The 16,616-nt window shown below is 40.4% G+C and overlaps 1 protein-coding gene across 1 annotated transcript in view; it reads left to right on the top strand.

The window, feature by feature from the left end:
• The first annotated feature begins 11,874 nt into the window (after window positions 1–11,874).
• Window positions 11,875–16,616, top strand: part of NYAP2 (neuronal tyrosine-phosphorylated phosphoinositide-3-kinase adaptor 2) — a 130,561-nt gene continuing 125,819 nt past the window's right edge. Inside the window, exon 1 of the mRNA XM_086468414.1 lies at window positions 11,875–12,089. Coding sequence (XP_086324540.1) covers window positions 11,884–12,089 — 206 coding nt within the window. The 5' untranslated portion in view covers window positions 11,875–11,883. The remainder of the gene's footprint in view (window positions 12,090–16,616) is intronic.

The raw sequence follows: 16,616 nt of genomic DNA on the forward strand, positions 1-16,616 counted from the left end.
CAAACAAAATCTGAGAAAGTTGCTTAAAGTTAAGGTTATGGCAAGTACTGTGCTTGATTTGGGATGTAGTTTTTCTATGCATTTTCCTCAAATTAACCCACTGCCATTTTAAAACATTCATTAACTCAAGTTTAAATCTCAATAAAAATTTAAGCTGCTATTTTCATGCATGCACAGTTTGGTGCTAAAGGCACATCACAATGACTGCTAAACCAAGACTTAGGATGCAGCATAGGTAAGATTGTCATTGAAAATTTCACTTGCCTCACTTGTATGAGAATGATGATAGTCTCTGTGAGGAAACTATTGTTTTTTCATTAAATTAAGGCACTTACCTTGGTCTTAACAGTTGGGACTGATTAGAACCAGAAACCAGGTCTTGGAGTCAAGAAAAGCCAAATGCAACTGCTGGAATGCTCAAGGATAGCAGCAAGGCCTAGGTTAAGAGGTGTGGCCAGAGATCAGGCAAGGAACCCATGCTGCAAGGGCCGTGAAGTGGCTAGAGCAATTGCAGACTGGCAACAATAGAGACTAAGAATCAGGATTAAGCACACAGGAGACAGGAAAAAGTAATTGCAGCTAAAGAAGCTGGGTAAAAAAGAAATAAGCAAACCAAGCTTAGTTTAGCCAAAGGACAAGTTAATGAGCCAAAGTCAGCATCCTGATGGCCTTGTATTTGTAAATGTGGGTAAACTGCCAACCCTTAGCTTCCCCTTGATGAGTCTGGCTTTGTTCTTGGCAAAATCTGATTGACAGGAACTGTCTCATTTGGTTGTTGTATGGACAGGTCTTATTCAGTAGCCTCTCTCTTCCCATTCACTGTGCTGCAGAGTTTGGGTACAGGGATATAGGTTCATTCCACACTCCCATTGGTTAGGTGTCAGGAATTTCCATGTTTAAGTCCTCCATTTCTGGTTTTCATTCCACTTTTTTTAGCTCTTATGGAGTCTCCATTCATGGAACTCTTCATCTATGACCTGGAGGTCAGATATAAAAATATTATGTCATGGTACTGCCTTCTCAAGAGAAGCTTCAAATGACCTGGGGGGTGGTGCATTCAAAGTGAAGAAACCTGTCCTTTTTGACCCTCATAAATGTGACTAATTACATAAAGGTCCTTGCATCAAGTCCGGTGTTAGCAAGTTCAGACCGGGAACCAATGGGGCTTCTTTTTCTTGGAGAGCCTTCTTCCTCCATTCATGAATCAAGCAGAGACTGAGTTGACGGCACTGAACTCTAATCCATTTGTCCCCAAGCTTCTCTTACTTCAGGGACAGGCAGAGAGTCTTTCTCAGTCACTAAGTGGCCAGTTAGTATCTTAAATGAATATTGTCTTCCTCTTGAAAGCGCTTTGTCTCTCTGCCGCCTGCACTCTTCAGGCTTTGCAGATTCGCTTGTCTCTGAGCCTGAAAGGGCTTGTCATCCCCTTGGCAGAGAAGCCTCCTGCAGAGGTCTGCCTTCTCCCTGTTATATAGTGTGTGCTTCCAGCCTACTTGCAGCATGGCCAGGCAGGGGTTGTGGTATCCTACAACTGTTGCAAGACTGAGTAGTTGCCAGTGTGCATTTCCACAGCAGATTGTTCATCTTCTCTTTTTCCAGTGTGCAAATACAAACCACAGGTCAAATGACATCTCTTCCTGTCTTTATGTGTATTGATATTATATATATGTGTGTGTGAAAGCATGTGCATACATACAAATAAAACAAAAAAAAAGGGGTAATCTGTGCTGTGTAATGAAGCCTTGCAGAAGTTTTTAAGAAACTCAAAGCAAGTGCAAATAATCTCCATCTGCCAGAATTCTGTGTGGCTGTAACCTCCAGGAGGGATGTGGAACAAAGGGAGATGAGAAAAGGGGATTGGCAACTACAATGAGAAATGAATGGTTCTCCACTGCTAGCTGTCTGGAGACCAGCAACCCAGCAGTAGACTTCTGCAACATGAGAACAGAGGTAGTAAATTGTGAAGGTGCATATATCTGTACTGATTAGGCCTCTTTTATAACTAAGGACTGAAAGCCAGTCATGGCTTCATTAATGTTGTCATTAAACACGTTTAAAGATGATCATAGCACTGTTCTGTAAGACACTTGGGGGGGGGGGGGGGGGGGAACCCCACAAAACAGGTTACCTGAGTTTTGATCTAGCTCTTCTGCCATCTGCACAGAAGGTCCCATGATTGATTCTGTAGGTGTTTTTCCCTTGGTTGATGCTATCTGACCGCGGAGGCGGACTAGAGACTTCTTAGTGCTTTAACCAGGAATGGAACTGCCAGCCTTGCAGAGGTCATGATATTCCCCCAGTGCCTTTTCCACAGTGCTACTGGAAGGAAGAATGGACATTTCCTTCCACAACTGATGGAGATATGGTCCCCAGGAACCTTGATGGAAGAATGATAAGATGTGGAAACTGCCAAAATGTGGAATGACATATGTAGTCTGGAAGGTGATTGTATCTGAGTGAGTTCAGTTACTGGGATGAACCATGTAGTGAAGACATAGCCAAGTGTTTCACGCTTATGGATTAAAATTTGTGGTTCTTGAAATTTCTCATGAAGTTATAATGATGTTACAGTGATACGTTCATTAAAGTAACATGGAAAGAAATCTGACAGACAATTTCTCTGGTTTTGGTACATGACTTAGGGCAGAGATAGGAAAGGTTTTATATTCTGGAGGAGTGTTGGAAATAAGAGGCTATTATGTAACAGGAATCTCCAGTTGATGAAAAGAAAAGAATTCCCCAATTACTGCACAGCCACAGCTCTTCTTAAGGTATCCTTCAAGGAGGGAACAAATCAGAAGCAGAGCTGTGGGCTAGCCTCTGGGCTAGGGAGAGAAGTCTCCTCCTAGGACTGCCTCCAGTTCTTCTACACCATAGGTACTTCCTTTCCAGATCTTTTTCCCTGAAAAAAAAAAAAAAGAAAAACCTTCCATATCTTCAAATCCTGTTCTTCAGTCTTTGTAACCCTTCTTAAAACATCTTTTTGAAATTGTCTCTCAGAGATGTTCTGTGGAAGCTTCACTGCCTGTTTCACAAGGTTGCAAGAGGTGTACTGGCATGTGCACTGTTACAGCAAGCAGTGAGTGAGTTACTAGTGAATACAAGAGGGAGGTTTAGAAGCACGCTTTTTTCAGGCTACGTTTCCAATTTTAGTATTGGCTGCTGCTGCACGAAGGTCACCATGTTTTGCAATGTGTCTAGGGGGCTATCTTGAATGCTCGTGAATATGAGGCAATAATGATATTCCAGTTGAGGGGTAGTAAATCTGCAGGAAGTTCTCCTGTGCTCTGTAGGTGAGGTCTTATTTACATACTAGCGCTGCTTTTCATGTGAATATGTGTTACTTTGAAAGAGCTTTATTCCATTACCATAATTTCTGTTATTACTTTTAAAGATAAATTCAGCTGTTACTGTAACATCAGAATCAAGATTTATGCAAGAGGAAAACACTCCTGTAATTTAAGAAAGGAGGAAGAATGAAATAGCATTCAACAATGGGATAAAGGATTCTGTGCACATCCAGGCATCTCCCCTTTTACTGGCTTTTGCACAGGGAGTGAATGCTTTTGCTTTGTGTCCAGGCTGCAGGTTTGGGGGAGAGAAAGCGAAACTGCACATGTTCTGCAAGGAGGAGCTATAACACAGATAGATCCAGTTCAGAAAAAAAGAAATGTTTTCTTCCAAACAATTACATTCACGAATTCTGGATGAGCATAACACTGTGTAGTTTCACCCCTAATGTTTTTCAAACAGAATGCTTCTTTTCGGCATGTGCATCTCCTATCAATATAAGTAAAACAGCGTAAATGTCACGCTCGTTCTGTCCAAGTAGCATAGTTTTGTTCTCGCGCAATGGGAGCAGGTGGTGGGAGGTTGTTTTGATGAGGTGAAGAAGCTCCTCCTCTCTTTCCCCAAGCAGCAGCCTAATCTGCGTCAGCAGTAATTGTGTGCCTTGCACTGCTTTTCAGTGAGGGTGAGTGCAAAAGATACATCAATATGAGGTATCAAACTGAGGCTTAGATGTTCCTTTTAAGTGGCTGCTCATTTCCTTGGGCCATAACGTGGGCTAAAGGCTAACTTACACATTCTCCGTGGAAGAACAATTTCTTTTTTGGGAAGGGAGAAGGAGGGGGGGAAGGGCGTTGTTCCATCTGCTTTCCTACCTATAGCCTAAATGCGATGTACAGTGCTGTTCATGCAGATTTTTTTTCCCACTGGATTATTTGCTAACCAGACTCCAGTGCAGTGGAGTTAAGAGAGAGGCCGTTGCCTAGATAGGCGGTTCCGCCGCGCCCCGGAGCCGAGTCCGAAGCCGCCGCCGCGCCCCAGCTCCCGGCGCGGCCCCGGCGCCGCCGCCGCAGCCTCGGCCTGGGCCCGGCGGAGCTGTCCGAGGTGCTGGGATGCGGGCGGCGCGGGGCGCGTGGCGGCCGGGCTGCGGCGGGAGCGGAGCCCCACGGTCCTGCTGGCACCCGAAGGTAGGCTCGCTCTTTGTTTGAGAATCCCTGATTAATCTGCAGCAGCAGCAGCATCCACAGACTCAGGCAGCTGGAGAGAGCAAGCCTGCCTGTAGTCACGGGGGAGAGAGAGAGAGAGACTATGCCACGAGCTAGACTGCCTCAGACCTTCTCTAAGTGGCAATGAGAGAGCGAGCGTCTTTCCTGCCGCAAGAAGCCATTCGGAGAGGATGTTTTCTCTTCCTTATATTCCGTTCTTTTTGTCTCCACAGAACATATTCAAATGAGGCACCTTAGAAATCTCTGTGTTAGTGCATATGATGGTGCTGTAATCTTCTGTGTTGTAAAGTGGGTAAAAATCATCCAGTTTCTTCTCTGCTGGACCTCAAAGCAGGGTGTTGTTTATACCCTCCCATTATCTGTACCCTCTCTTCTCTGAATGTGGATTTAAAGAAGCAAGCACCTGTCTTCTCTTGCCACTGCATTTTTTAAAAGCCAAACTTTCCATGCCATTTTCATCATATGTTAAGAAGATCTGTAACGTAACACACTGACTTACAGTGATGTTGAATTCTACAATCTGGGCAGTTTTGCCAACAAGATTTAATGCACTTTAACTGAAGAAAAAACTGAGCCTAACTGCAAATCTGTTTCTTATGGTGCTGAAATATCCCTTCCGACTGCACTGAGATAACCACAGGAAAGGGCTTTTACAGGCAAAAGTCACCTTTGATTGTTGCACTTAGCAGTCCCCGTGGACTTAAATTTTGGTACGTACATATTTTAATATATTATGTAAGCATGCTAATAAAATATGGTGCCAGTTAGAATGAAAAAATAATATTACAAAATGAAATAATGAGTAGTCAGAATGCACAATGATGAATTTGCATGTATTTTTAGGAGGTATTAATCAAGCCATTGCTAAACTAAAAGCTGAAGTCTATTTGACTGGTTTTGTGTACTTCACATGTTGATTGTGCTTGTAATAGAGGCATTTTGCAGCTGGATATTTTTTGTTTGTATAAAGCACTGTTAAATAATTAAATACATTCTTTGCTATTTTCTGATAAATTAATTGAAATAAGTAACTAACATGGATGTTAGAAATTATCAGACCCACTGCACCATTAATATTTTACAGTATCTTAATGTGATGCTGGTGGTAGCAAAATCTCCATTTCATTTTCTTAAGGAGGAGGGGAAAAATACATCCATCAGCAAGAAGCTCACTCTTTCTTCTGAGTTCAAATGCACTCCTGTTTGCATACAGAATGTGTGTGTATATGTCTGTGTGTGTTGTGTGGTTTTATTTCTTCTTGTCGTTCATAAGTCTTCTGCATGATATTTGGGTGATAAAATACCATAATTGCACTTAAGTGCTGGCCATTCTTAATCTAGATTTGTAATTGGCCAATATCCGTGTGGTTAGGAGGAAGCATTATTTTCCTCAGGGGATAAAAGTGATAAAAGTGTTGCTGTATTGCAAAGTAAACAACAGCTCTTTACATTCTGGAATCATTGTTAGCAAAGACCTTTTTCCATTTTCAAAAGCACTAGCAAGGGAGCAAAATTCAAGGCTCATGGTATTTTTTTCAGGTCTTAAAACTACGGGGAGTTTAACTTTCCCCTATGAAGGGTGGGACATCTACAAAAATGGACTATTTCTTTATACCCACGCAGTAACATTCTTATTCTACTGAAGAAGCCACTTTTAACCTCTTTAGGTGAAGGGTTTAGCACTACTTAGCTTCAGTGATTTCACCCAGGTGCCAGAGCTCATGCTGAGCAGTATAATGAGGACAAGGTATATAATCTGTAATCCCAGTCAAAATGCAAAGTATATTTTGTACTTCCAAATGAGTGTAGTGGTTGTTTTTCTTTAAATGTCTGCATAAAGAGTTGTCAAATGATATACAGTAGGAAACTTGCAGTCTATTTCAGAAGGTCTTTCCTCTTTGACATGAGAAGACATCAGAATTTAATACACCACTGTGTGTGAAAAGAGTAATGCCATCTCACTGTTAAGAATGAACAGGGAATGCAACTCTAAAAAGCAAGTCTTAGCAATTTGTCTCATCACATTCAACTATTTGGGTATTTCAAAACTCACTTGGTATAAGGGACAGTTATGACGAGAGGCAGAGTTCTGCAAAGTAGTCTCTGGTATATTTTTCCATCACTGAATTTTTCTTGGTTGCTGTGAAAATATTCTTTGTACACCCAATACCATTAGGTCCTTATTAGTGCTGCTGTGGTCAGCAGTTTGTGAAAATTGGATATGGCTGGTCTGTCTACTTTGCTCTTGCTGCCTTGCAAGCAACTAGAATGCAACAAACTCGAGGGCTGAATGGCTGACTAGCATCCTTGATTTGTGCAGAATCCTTCTGATATACTGAATTTAGTGGAGGGAATTGGCAGGTAATGTGAAAGCAGTTCTCTAAGGGAGCAGGCAGTATTTGGAAGGGAGACGGTCAGGATTGGAGACATGTGTAGACCTTTATAAATTAGGGGTTGGACTCAGGATTTTGGGCGACTCCACTCTTGTGTTTCCAGGCTCTGTTCTCCTATGTTAAAAAAAATAATAATAAAAAATCTCTGGTTTGGAAGAAGGCAATCAGTGCCTTTGTCATTACTTCAAAAAGCTCCTTCAGTTTAATATCAGCATTGCCAATTCTCAATGCAGCACAGCTGCAGATTATAGCTGTCAAGGATGCTGAAAAGCAACTGATGTTTTGGGGACTCTCATGTGAATAAGAGGGAGAACTGCATGTCTGAATATTAACGTATAGCACTGCCTTGATACTGTGATACTGAGTTGATTACTCCTCATATTCTGAATTCAATATTTTTGCACACTGATATGAAAAGGAGGTGGTTTTGGGTTTGACCAAGTATGCTGCATGTTTGGCATCAGGGCAAATAGTTAAATTAGGAATAAGGTATGCAACAGTTTTGTGAAGCATGATGTGTTGTTCTACCATAGAAATTGTGTCTGAATCAATACAAAGATCCTGAATTTAGTTATGTAAATATTTCTAGGGAAATGAGTAAGGGGACTGCTTGCCCTTGCCAGTAAACCAGATGCACTGGCAGAGAAGAAAAAAAAAATAATCTTACTTGCTTTACTCCTCCCATGCTGAGAGATGATTGCATGGGCCACAGCAGTGTGAGCTGCTCTATGCTCCTTTGCCCATGTCCCTCTGATTTTGGGGTTACCTGGAGGGGCAGCTGCCAGTGAGCATGACTGTTTTGCCTTTTTTTTTTTTTTTCCTCAGTGAGGTTTCACGTAGTGTTAGTTTGACCTTTAAGAGGCAAAGTGAACATATTGGAGAACTCCATCTTTGTGTCCTTGCACTCAGGCGAATTTCCAAAAATGTTCACGTTCAGTGAATACTCACAACAAAGTTTCTCCAAACGATTTCTGTTGACTTCTAAGTATGTTGGCTTCAACAGCTGAAACCCAGGGCTTTTCTTCCTCCCTGCTGTCTCCTTCTGTTCCTTCACAACGAGGAGGGGAAGAGAAAGGACTGTCAAAAGAATTTCCCCAACAGAGCAACTCCCAGTTACAATTTTCTGGGGCTGCTTGGTTTTGGAAAACAAAATGCACAGTGAACAACTTGGTTGCAAATACACCAGTGACTCTCTGTGGTCCTTGTTACCAGCTAGCAGAACACCTGACTACAGTGTGCATGTTAGGGGTACCAAAATGGTGGTTCCTTACCTACAGCTTACATTACTTATTTAACAATTTGTGTTTGCATATTTTTAATCAAATATAAATGTATTCAAACAAAGTACTTGTTTGTACTTGTATCTGCCCTGGCAGATGGTTAGGAATTGCTCACTGCCTGAGTTTACCAGTCAGCAGAACCTTTGATCAGAAGTTGATCAGTGCTTGTCCACGCATTTTCCAAGGAGGATGACAAACCAGCAATGCATAGGACTTGATGGGCCACGTGTTTTGGTTGCAACCTATTGCAGTTATAACGCACTTATATATGTTATAAGGTAACATAGTGTCTCTGAAGTGGCATGAATACCTGTAAATAAAATTAGTCCCAGTGTGCTGTACAAGGAATACTAATACTGTACAGTAATGAGTTAAGCTTTTTGCCCCAGTTGTTTGCAATTTTATTCCCTGTTTAAGCATAGCATGCACAACTGTCCAATATTAGTAAATGCAATGAGGCTGCAAAATACCATGCATGCAGGAGATACACAGGTTTTGATCCAGATAATGCTTGCTGTTGTATAGATGCTTTTCAGAGTCAGTGCTGTTAGAGCTGATTCAAGGTTTTGAAATATCTGGGAGTCCCCCAATGCCTTCCAGGAGTACTCCAAACTGAATTTGGTGTCACAAGCATGCAAGCATCAACAGCCACAGGAGTTCAGTAGCTATGGTTGCTCGGTACTGTTGCAAGATTTAACCCCTATTAGGACAAAGAGTATATCTTGATCTATCAATTAAATATTGTGTAAATTTTTATCATTCTGCATGAGTTTAGGAATAGAAAACGTCAGTGATAAACCAGCATATAAAGTATCTGGTCAGTGCATGCAGCAGAATAAAAAGGCTTTTTTATTTCAATCTTTTCATGATTGGAATGACTTTATCCTCTTGTATGAAAAATAAATATTGTAATAAAAGCAGATTCAGCATAGCCTTAAGTGTCAGCTCATTTTTGACCTCCAGAAAAAAAGGGGAGGTTTAATGAAGACGAAAAAATGCAGTATTGTTGTCGTAACAAAAGTGTGAAGTGGATCAAGTTCTGTATGTCTTGGGGAAAAATGGATCAGAACTGCATTTATTGAAAGCCTGCTGAAGTTATCTTCAGTATAAAAATTTCATACTGTATTTCAGGAGTAAATTCTGGTCACTGAGAAATCAATGGCAAAACTGCCATTAAAGTTGCTAGGGTGGGGTTTCTCTGTTGTACAGGTTTATCTGAATTTAATTCAACATATGCAGAAATTAGGCTTTACTGGAATATATAGTCAAATAGTCATCTACTGGGGAAATGGCCCAGACTTTAACCATCAAAAAGCAGATATCATTTAAGAAGTTTGGAGAAGTGGAGTTACAACTGTCTATGTTGTTAGCATTTTGTTTTGGTCAGGTAGGCTTCCTGTTGTAGACAGACTCCCAGGAAGGAGCTATGGTATCTGGACTGACTTTTCTTAATCAGAAATGTTAGTAATTGGTCTAAAATTATGTCTACTGAAGCATTAGTAACATTGACAGAGTCTGTTCAGCTCATTGTCAGGTTCCCAATTCACTCCTTTGCAGATACTGCACCACTTATGGTGACTATATAGAATGGCTCAATGCACATTCCAACCCAGTGGAGTTCTAGCCATTTCCAACGTGAAAACTATGTGAAATTGCATGCATGCATGTTAGGCTGCACTAAGATCTCCTTCACTGGTTTTACCCTGCAGGGATTAGTAGGAAAAACCTATACCCATGCCTGAAAATACTTTAAGCTTGATTTAGTGACCCTGAACATCAGTCTTATGCTCACGTTCAGGCTTAGTTCATAGAAGAGGTTGTCTTGGGAGGTGGCAGAGGTGATAGGAGCAGACCCTTTGCATCCTCTGAATCTTCATGATTTTAAGAGTCAAGTTATCATTGTACAAGAATAATTTTGATATAAAGACAGGGAGAACAAGGGATAAAAATTAGTGCGCTTTTTAAGTATTAACTGCCTGAAACCAGCTGCTTGTTGACACTGTCACTTCAAGTGATCAAAAATGGGGAAAAAAAAATTAAAGGGTGGAAAAATACTTCTCTCTCTTCTTTTCATCTCTTGCAGCAGGTAAAATGGATGTAAAAACATTTTACCACTGCTGAAGGCCCAGAGTGGATTGCTAGAATCTATAACAGCTTTTGCTTTATTGTTTGTTTGTTTATTTATTTTTAGAATCGGTGCCTACCCTGATCAGAATTTTGCTTGTCCAGCAGCATAATAGAAATCAGTTTAGAAATATGGCAGTATATTAGGAAACGGAGGAAAGATTTTTGTCGCTGATTACACAGGACTTCTCCCCCTGAAATCTGGCAGACAGAATATTCGTTGCCTGTTCAATAAGATCACTTGTAGTTGCAGCACTGGCATTGTTCTCAGGCTGATTCCAAGAAGTCACATCATCCTTCTTCGGGGAAGGGAGGAGTACTGTAGTAGTGAAGAAGCAAACATACCTTAGAGAGCTGAGTTCAGCTGCTGGGTCTGCCAGTGTGTCACTCAGTCACTCTCTGCATCTACTCCTTCTTTGTAGATGAGGGCCTCCCTCACACGTCTGTGTGAGGATAATGCCACTCAAGATTGTAATGTCTCAGGACTTACAGTAATCAGTATTTAAAATAAGATGTCACAACTCTGTTTTATTAAAGTTCTATTTTACTTATTAAATATGTAGTTAATCCAGTTATATAGGATTTATCTAGCCAGCACGTTTCTTGAAATTATACCTTGCCTTTGGGTCACCTGTAGTGTTTACTGCTATGTCTATAAACCAGAGTTCTTGTGACTTCCAGGGTGTCTGCTGCTGAGTGGAAAACCTTTGAGGCCTTTCTGAGAGCTTTTAGGCTGCCTGCCATGGAGCCAGGAGTGACTTGGGGATCTAAGTGTGTCTGTGCTCCATGCTGCTTAGCTGGAGGTGCTGTAAACCCAAATGTCTGGAATACCTGTGAAAGAAATATGGACGCCTGGAGAATTCAAGGGCTTTAGAGTTCTGAAGTTCCCAGCCCAGCTGGGATTTCTTGTCAGTTCTTGGAGCTTCAAGCTAACAAGCTGTTGAACAACAGATCACCAGGGCTTATGGGCTCATATCTACGTTACTAGAGAAGTATAGGAAATTATTTCATAATATTTCTTTCCAGGTTTTGAACCTGAATAAAACTTTGTTCTCTTTTTGTTCCCAAAAAATGGAACAGTATTTTTTTACCTGAACTTTGGAATATTCTGCAGAATAGGAATTTTGTCTGATCTGCTCTGGTGCAGCTTTATATAAACTGCAAAAAGGACTTCTTGTCCTGGAATGAAAGCCTTTTCAGTACAACTCAAACTGAGATTCAGGGAGGTCAGTGTTGTTGCAATGGCAGGGCATTAGGAAAAGGGAAGGGGTGGGAGAAAACCTTTTTCAGATTTGAACAATGTGCAGTTGGATGGATCTGCATCGCTTGGAAGAGACTTTTGGGTTTTATCTCCTGTTGTCTCAAGTAATGTTTTTCTGTGTTCTGAACTGCTTTATTTATTATCCTTTAGACAGGAGAAAGTCTAAAATATTGTCTCTTACAGAGATGTTAATTACAATTGACACAATCTCACTGTCATAAACCATAAGCTATTTTCCTACTGATTAAGGTATTATGTGTTTTTCAACCTGCAGGAAACGTTGCTTTCCTTTGTTCATTATCTCCTGCAAGATGATGAGTTCTAATCAGGAGGAGGTCACTTTGGGCGCTTTTCTCCAGTATATTGAAGATATGGGGATGAAGGCCTATGATGGCTTGGTTATACAGAATGCATCAGATATTGCTCGAGAGAATGATCGCATGAGGAATGAAACAAACCTGGCTTACTTGAAAGAAAAGAGTGAAAAACGTCGAAAACAAGAAGAAGCAATAAAACGGTAAATATTTTGATAAAAAGATGAGTGGTCTGGCAGAGTGAATGAACAGTGAGGGGCTCAGTCTCTGGTATGCTAAATATGTGTAGACCAGTTGATTTTTAAGCAGCTTGCTGGTAAAAGCAGTACAGACCATGACCCATGTCAGGCTGCTAGTTGCATGTGTTTTAAATTGTGTAGACATGATACTGGGTGGTTCTGCCTCCCTCAATGGAAGAGAGTACTCCCATCCAAATGTATTCCATTTGAGCATGTGTGTCATCTTCAGTAGATGTGATTTGTAACAAAAAGTTTAGGAGTTTGGAATAGGAGATGTAGATCTAGTGGAGAATCGATCCTCATTCACTCAGTGCTTTTAAATGCTTTTAGGTCGACAGTGTGTATTTTGTGCAAAGATGTATTTGTGTGTGAGCTTTTGCAAAACAGGGACAGCCTCGTAGGTCGAAGTAGAGTCTCCTTGAGTTGATGTTTTAAATCTGGTAAATCTTCAAAGTGCCCTAATTGCTGTCTGAAGTTTTACAAAATAATATGTCTGTTATTTATGATTTCCTCACCATTCTGCATGCTCTGAAGTCAGTAAAAATGTTGCAATCATTGAAAGGAAAACGGATCAAGGCCCTGATGGGCAGAACCCTATAATGGCTCTTCTTGAACAATTCCATTGATTTTAATTGACAGTTAATGAAACGAGCACTCACATGACCTGGCCTCTTGTGCCGATGGATAGCAGTGAAATCTCTGCAGCCCCTTGGAGAGGTAAAGAAGGTTGAATGCGATAGATATAAATATTTATTATATCCACATTTGCATATGAAAAATTGCATTTTCTTGAGGCAAGGGACGAATTGTGTAATACAGGTAAACCATCCATCCAAATGCTAAACTTTTATATGCAAACGGATGGCTTGAGCACAAACTGATAGGAAGTCCTTTGATTTTTTTTTTCCCTAATGTGAATATTCTGTATTTCAGTTTAAGTGATTAAATTTTTTGCTATGTCTTGGGTACTCTACATCCAGGTATAACAGACATGCTGTGCTGTGTAAGTTCCAGCAATGCCTCGGTAGTCTGGTAATTTTGTTGGAATGTTAAAAGGAAAAGAGCAGCACATACAGTGTGACAGAGGATGGAGAAGAAGCAATGTAAAGCAAAATTGTGTCTGCTTTATGTTCCACGAAGTAGAACTCTTTGGATTGCCACTAATTTGTTGGGGAGATAAGAATAATGTGAAATTAAGGTGAATAATGAGAGCCCATGCAATATGTATTTTGGTACTTTCTGGACTATTATATTGTCAGTTCAGCTTTTGGGTGATCTTTAGGGAGATTCAAACTATTGGGGAGTTAAAGGCATAGGCCGCTTGTAGCAGGAGCACAACTTCATGATAGAAAACGTTTTTCCTTGCAGCAGATTAATGCGGGAGGGCTTTTGTTTGTTTGTTTTGATTTATGCTGGATACATATTTGGTTTCATTCTTGACATGTTTGTGTAGTGTTCATATCTCTCTTTTGATTACTGAATAGCTACATAAACTGCAAAATTTCTGAAAGGAGAGGGTAGTGAATTAGTTCTAGTTACATTAAGCAGAGGAAGGGTTTGAATCTGTCTCACCTGCGAAGTGAGATAAATGCACAAAAGTTCTAGTCAATAAATTGCTGTTTTAAAGTAGTGAGATGAAGAGCACTTTCACATCTTACATTGCTGGCTCCTCCCCAGTGAGGAAAATAATAATGAAAAAAAAATTTGTAAATATTTTGAATTTATTGAAGCTTCACTATTGCATTAATTTAGAATTGGCTGGAAAAATAAATTCCCTGGTTCTTGTGGCAACTTCTTTATTTGATGATAAACTATGCTAAACTGTCGATGTATACAGATGTATTTAGAATATAGTCTTCAGACTTGACAGCTAATTAGGCTATGCTCTGGCTAGCCTGTTTACATGCACTTTTGTATGCGTGACCATAAAGGTCACTAAGTGCCATAACAGCCTTTGTTATGAATAAGTTTCTTCTTGAGGCAAGTTGTGGACCTACCTGGTTCTTTACAGTCCTTTAGCCAAGTTTCTTTACCTAATTTGGATGGCGGTAACAGTATTTCCTACCTTGTGGTTGGCTTGTGTGGTTTTATTTATTGATCTTGGCAAAGTGATTTGATGAAGAGCTCTGGATAAGTGCAGGTGATTTAGGGCTGAGTCAAACCACGAAATTCTTGCTCATGCTAAACTGAGTTCACTGAGAACAGAGCTCTGCTCTCCAGATAGAGAGTCAGGAGACACACGGCAGATTACCAGCAATATAGGGGGTTTATCAGAGGAACAGCATGTGTATGTATGTGGACTGGAGGCATCAATATTTCTTGAATATAGCACTCTTCTGTGAGAAACCATGTGTGCGGTGGTCCCCTCTACTGCTTCCCCACTTGGTTTATCTCAGTAACACTGAGGGGGTAAATGATATCCATCTTAGGAAACAAAGCAGGAGAAACACCTTAGGAAATCTTGGAAAATGCTGTCTTTCAGTCTTTTTCTGTGTCCTTTTCCTGTGTAAATTTGGAGTGGGAAAATGAGGTACTTGTGATCAACCCTTGCTTAGGAAAACTGAAAGCAGTGGCAGACCAAGGGAGAACATCCGATTTGGCTAAAGGAGCCTGAAGTCACTGAGACTGATTGCAATTGAGTCTGCTCCCTGTAGTAACCTCCAGAGATTCATCCAAGACTGTGTTTTCTATTGAAACACAGCAGTCAGGAGAGGTAAAGTAGGATTACTGATTTCTTCTTTGTTCTGTACTATATTCTTTATGTGTCTTTACCTTATCTTGGTGGGTATTTATGTTATCCCTAATTCCTGGTAGTGTGGCCTAGATAGCAGGTGGTGCACATGTGCAGTGATAACACTGCTACCAGTCTGGAGACTGCCAACAGCTGAAAACAATCTCCTTAGCAACAAGGGAGTCATCCCCTGTGATTAACTTCAGGTAGATTTTGAGCAGGAGAGGGGGTTCCAGCAAAGACTCTCCTTTTGTTTGTGGGAATCAAAATCAAGCACCTCTAAGTCTTTGGCATCTACTGAAAATTGCCTAATAGTCCAAGCATTAAATTTTTTGAGAAGCTATTCAATTTTAGTGTTCAGATGGTCTCTTTTAGAAGAAGGCTGATCATGTATATTAACATGATGATGAGTAATTTATTATCTAATAAAATAGTGTTATTCACACACAACACTATTTGGAAGCAGCTGTTATTTACCTAAATCATCTCATAATCATGCTGAATGACTTTTAAGTTCATTGAAATGCATTAGTCTGAGCAGTTTGGAAACAAGATCTGAAAAATGACCTGAAAGAAAAAGTCGTTTGATTGTACATTTTGCCTTCCTAAGGATAAATTGTGTTGTGTTTCTTCAGTAGCACTGATGTACCTTCGGTGTGATTGCTATCTCATCGTGTGTGGTTCTGATAGGTTAATTGTGGGGAAAAATGTATGGATCTATTGTACATTGCATGGGATAAAGCACATCGTATTGGATTGGGAATAAAAAAAAGCGACTAGTCTTTGTCTGATTTTGCTGGGCTGAGTCAGCTGATCTGATCTGAATTTCTGACCTAATTTTAGTATGGTACTTAGCGATCATGCAGAGAAAACAAGGTTAATGCGCTGATCAGTAGCTGAGAGTAAGCCACAATAAATATGTTAATATATATATTTTGGGCCTTTTTTTGGACCTAATTTTTAGGCCTTTTTTCTTCCATCTTTTATTCATCTGGTCTCACTACTTGATCACTGTCTGTCCAGGCGTCTGTGTCCAGACCCAGAGAATATTCTGGCATATTGCCCACAGAGCTTATAAATTGCAAATAAAGTTATGAAGTAGTATAATTTTCCCTGGCAATAAAGTTGTAGTACTGTGGAATATACATTTGCCATGACATAGTATCCTCTGTAGGGAGTGTTTCTGGGAACAGAAAGTAGATTGGCCTCAGCTGTTACGGGTGCAAGGGAAAAGGTGAGTATTTTCAGTTTACAGAGGGCATCTGATAAAAGGAGCGGTTGCTTTCTGACTCATCCATAATTGAAATACATATATTTAGATACTTTATATGTGTTATACATAGTCTTGCGAGGATACTTTGCCACTGTGTTTTTTAGTTGTATAAATACAAAATCTTGGTAAGAAACAAATAATGAATCCTTCTCCCTCTCTGAAAGTTGAAATACGTTGCATTAACATAGGAGCTGCCTGCTTTCAAAGTTCTGGCTTTAATTTTTAGGTGTTATTCAAGGTACTGTTTCTGTTGGGCAGTTGTCTGGTGTAAAGCTAATGGTGTTAGTGGGCATGAATTTCTACCTGCAAAATCCTGGACTTAGCCATCAAAATATTTATTTCTACTTCTAATGGTTTCCCTTACTTTTAGCTCAATCCCAGCACCTAAACGGCTCTGTGGAAATCCTTGTTTCTGCTTGTTGAGGGAAGTATCCAGACAGATGCTGTCAAGAGGAGGAGCTTTTAGGAGCACTGGTCTGTGCTAAAG

The sequence above is a fragment of the Leptosomus discolor genome, chromosome 7, assembly GCF_034619465.1.
Source record: "Leptosomus discolor isolate bLepDis1 chromosome 7, bLepDis1.hap2, whole genome shotgun sequence".
NCBI lineage: Eukaryota > Metazoa > Chordata > Aves > Leptosomiformes > Leptosomidae > Leptosomus > Leptosomus discolor.